This window comes from Egretta garzetta, unplaced genomic scaffold (genome assembly GCF_000687185.1).
Source record: "Egretta garzetta isolate BGI_Z169 unplaced genomic scaffold, ASM68718v1 scaffold66, whole genome shotgun sequence".
NCBI lineage: Eukaryota > Metazoa > Chordata > Aves > Pelecaniformes > Ardeidae > Egretta > Egretta garzetta.
In genome coordinates this window covers 366,185-369,258 of record NW_009259856.1, presented here as the reverse complement: position 1 = coordinate 369,258, position 3,074 = coordinate 366,185, and the positions used below count along the sequence as shown (strand labels likewise).

At 51.0% G+C, this 3,074-nt stretch overlaps 1 protein-coding gene across 1 annotated transcript in view; it reads right to left on the bottom strand.

Annotated features, from left to right (window-relative positions):
• GRIK3 (glutamate ionotropic receptor kainate type subunit 3) overlaps positions 1 to 3,074 on the bottom strand; it is a 53,176-nt gene that overhangs the window by 12,185 nt on the left and 37,917 nt on the right. The window contains exon 11 of the mRNA XM_035895513.1: positions 255 to 373. Coding sequence (XP_035751406.1) covers positions 255 to 373 — 119 coding nt within the window. The remainder of the gene's footprint in view (positions 1 to 254; positions 374 to 3,074) is intronic.

Here is a 3,074-nt window from a genome sequence, read left to right as displayed (position 1 = left end):
CGGCAGCAGCAGGCACCCAGCGCTTCCCAGGGCAGGGGGTCCCGGGGGGCGCGGGGGGGAGAGCTGCCTCCCCTCTCCCACATCTCACCGCCCTTCAGCGGGGGCCGGGAGCCCGTGCTGACGAGCGCTGCTGTGCTGTGTTTTATCTCATTCCTGTCGCAAACAAAATAGATTTTAAATTTGAAAAGCTATGAGAAAAGGCCAGCATGGAAGAACGGGCGAGAGGGTGTGTGGGTGGGGAGTCACCGCCGTACCTTGCTGCATCAGTGCTCCCATCCCAAACCAGAAGCTGTTCAGTAGGGTGAAGTTATTCTCCACGATGTCTGATCCTGGGTTGCAGGGATGAGCATCGTACCACTCGTACGGGCTGAACCTAGGGCGGCACAGGGAAAGCGAGAGCTCGTTAGTTGGGATGTGACATGACAAAACCCTAAAGGAACAGGAGAAAAAGAGCCTTAATGCATTCCAAGCTGCTGTGCAGGGCCCGCTGACTCCTTCGGTTCTGCCGCTTACTGCAGAAAAAGCCAGGTGAGAAGCAGAACTTGCCCCCGTCCTGAGACGCAGGAATCCTGCATGGTCAGGGCACAGCACAACGGTGGCACTTGGTGGAGGTTTGCCGTGGACTGCCGTGATGCTCGGCCCCGTTGCTGGTGGTGGGAGAACACTTGTTCCCGTGGGGGCATATTTCCATCGACAGCCCTGCAGTTCTTGGACAAAACGGAGGGAATTTGCTACGATTGTCTCTCTGCAAATCCTGCCTAGGACTGATAGGCAAGCAGCGCCGTGAACGCAGCTCTTCTAGCCAGGATCTGGGGAGGATGCTCAACAGGAGAGACGCTAATATTTTTAGAGCTGTTTATTTACATTTTCTAAGAGTCCCAAATTTTGCTGAGATTAAATTAAAAACATAATTGGTGTAATTGCTTTTGAACTAGGCATTAATTATCATCTCTGCTTCCCTCTGCAATCCCTGTAGCTTCACAACAGCCCTTCCTCAAAGCCCAGCCCACAATTTGTATTAGGAGATATTTCCCTCTGCAATTCTCTGCCAGACGCGCTGCTACCCAAGGAGAGGCCTCCATGCTTCATTCCAGACAGTTGGATGCATTTGGAGAAAGGAGCCTCAGCTCTCTCCCAGGTGCCCCTCGGCACAAAAACTCCCCACGCACACAGCTACCCCCCTGTCGTGCCCTCAGACCCCCCTTGGAGCCCGACACCTGGGGATGTTCCCTGAACACGGAGCTGCCGTCCCCGGGCACCCGAACCGAGCAGAGTGTCCGCGGGGAGGACCCCATCACGGTGGATGGACTGGGTGCAACACGCAGGACTTGTGGTTTTAGAAAAGTTCGTTCTGGGTGCCTGTGTCCCACTTTTTGCTTCTATTTTCCACCTGCAAGAAACAGGGTGATGACCTCTCCTTTCCCCGCTTTTCTCTTGCCTTTCCGCAGCAGGGGCTGTTGCCTGCTCTGGTTTGCAGGGTGCAGAACCAGGGGCCTCGGCTGGGTGCACCCCGACAGTCCTGCCCGCTCGTCTGGGGAATGGCTGGGCTGTTCCTACTGCCCACCTCCCTCTGCTTTTGTAAATAAGAGAAAATCAGAATGGAAAGCAAGAATCAGGCTGAATTCAGAAAGCAAGAATCAGGCTGAATTCAGACCTGGCTTGACATGCTGCCTGTTCCTTTAGACTTGCTGTAAATTCATGCCAGAGGTGTATAAAGGATGGTGCCTAAGCCCTTTCTGTCGAATAAAGCTAGAGTTCAAGAGTTACATTAAAACTTTCTTGGGCTGCCAGTGAAAGAATATGAAACGGAAAGGGAATTGGTAAGATCAAACGAGCCTGACAAGATGACACACTGAAGAACTTCAAGGTCTCGAGTGAAAACCTACGGGTGCTGCTCAAATTACAGAGAAATATTCAGAGAACCGCAAAGCAGCGACCGAGTCTTCAGCGCCTGAAAAGCGAGTGGGACCATTAGTGGACGCAGAGGGGTAATGAAGGAAGAAGCGAGCAGCGCTGTTGACCCCGTACGGCTGGGGCCCTAATAAATGGGGGCTGCTCAGGATTCACCGCGGGCTGGCTTCCCTCTGCCTCAGGTGCGGAACGGGTCTGAGAAACACTTCACCAAAACCTGTGATTATTTTCTTGTCTATCTTGGCCTTTTGGCAGGGAAACAGGGGAGCATTTCAAAGAAGGTTTAAAGATCTAACACAGAATACTTTTGAGTCTAAATTGCATCTCCAGAGAAATTTCTTATGGATGACCCAGTCCTTGTTGCAATTAAGATGAATATTAAACCCACCCGCCCCGTCGTGCACCCAAAGGTGATCAGCTGTAGTCTGAAGGCCGGGGGACAAGCACATCAGGCAGCCGCACAGCCCACTGGCAGCCTGGCCCCAGAGCCACCAGACAAATGGCCCCCCCGAAGCCTTACAAATTGCTGGTGTTTATGGCTCTTTGGGGGCCGGGGCGGTTATGAGCAGAGGCTCCATCAATAACGAAGAAAGACTGACTAAAAGGGGAGATGGATCAAATACATCCTTTGCCTGCCTCTAAATAGTCCCTAAGTTGGTTTTAAGTGGCATTGACCTATGATTATAGCGTCAGCAGAGGACTCTGGTGCCTAGTTCAGGAGACTCATGTCTTTGAATTAAGGCTTTGCTATTTTGACTGCGGTTTTCTCCTGAGAACTGAATTTTAGAGGCCTTGCTGGGGTCGAAAGCGGATATTGTTTCCATTACTTCTGAATGCAGTAAATATTTTCCCCATGAAATCTCTTGCTCTTTATGTGCTAAAAGATCGTTCCTGCAGAACCTTAATTACACCAAATACTTGGTGTTCTTTAAAAGAACGGGAAGACAGAAGAAATGCGAGGAGCAAAACATGGAAAAGAAATGGTAATTGCGGTATTTTATAGGTTCAATTTCAACCAAAAAATAGCCTGATAGGGAAAACCTGTTGTATTACATTATAACTGCTGCTGCGTAGAGAGATCGTGAGGCTCATTTCGGGTCATTTCAGAGCAAAACCAGAGACTAAGGCACGGTTCTTCGGGTTTCACCCCCCAGCGGCAGCCA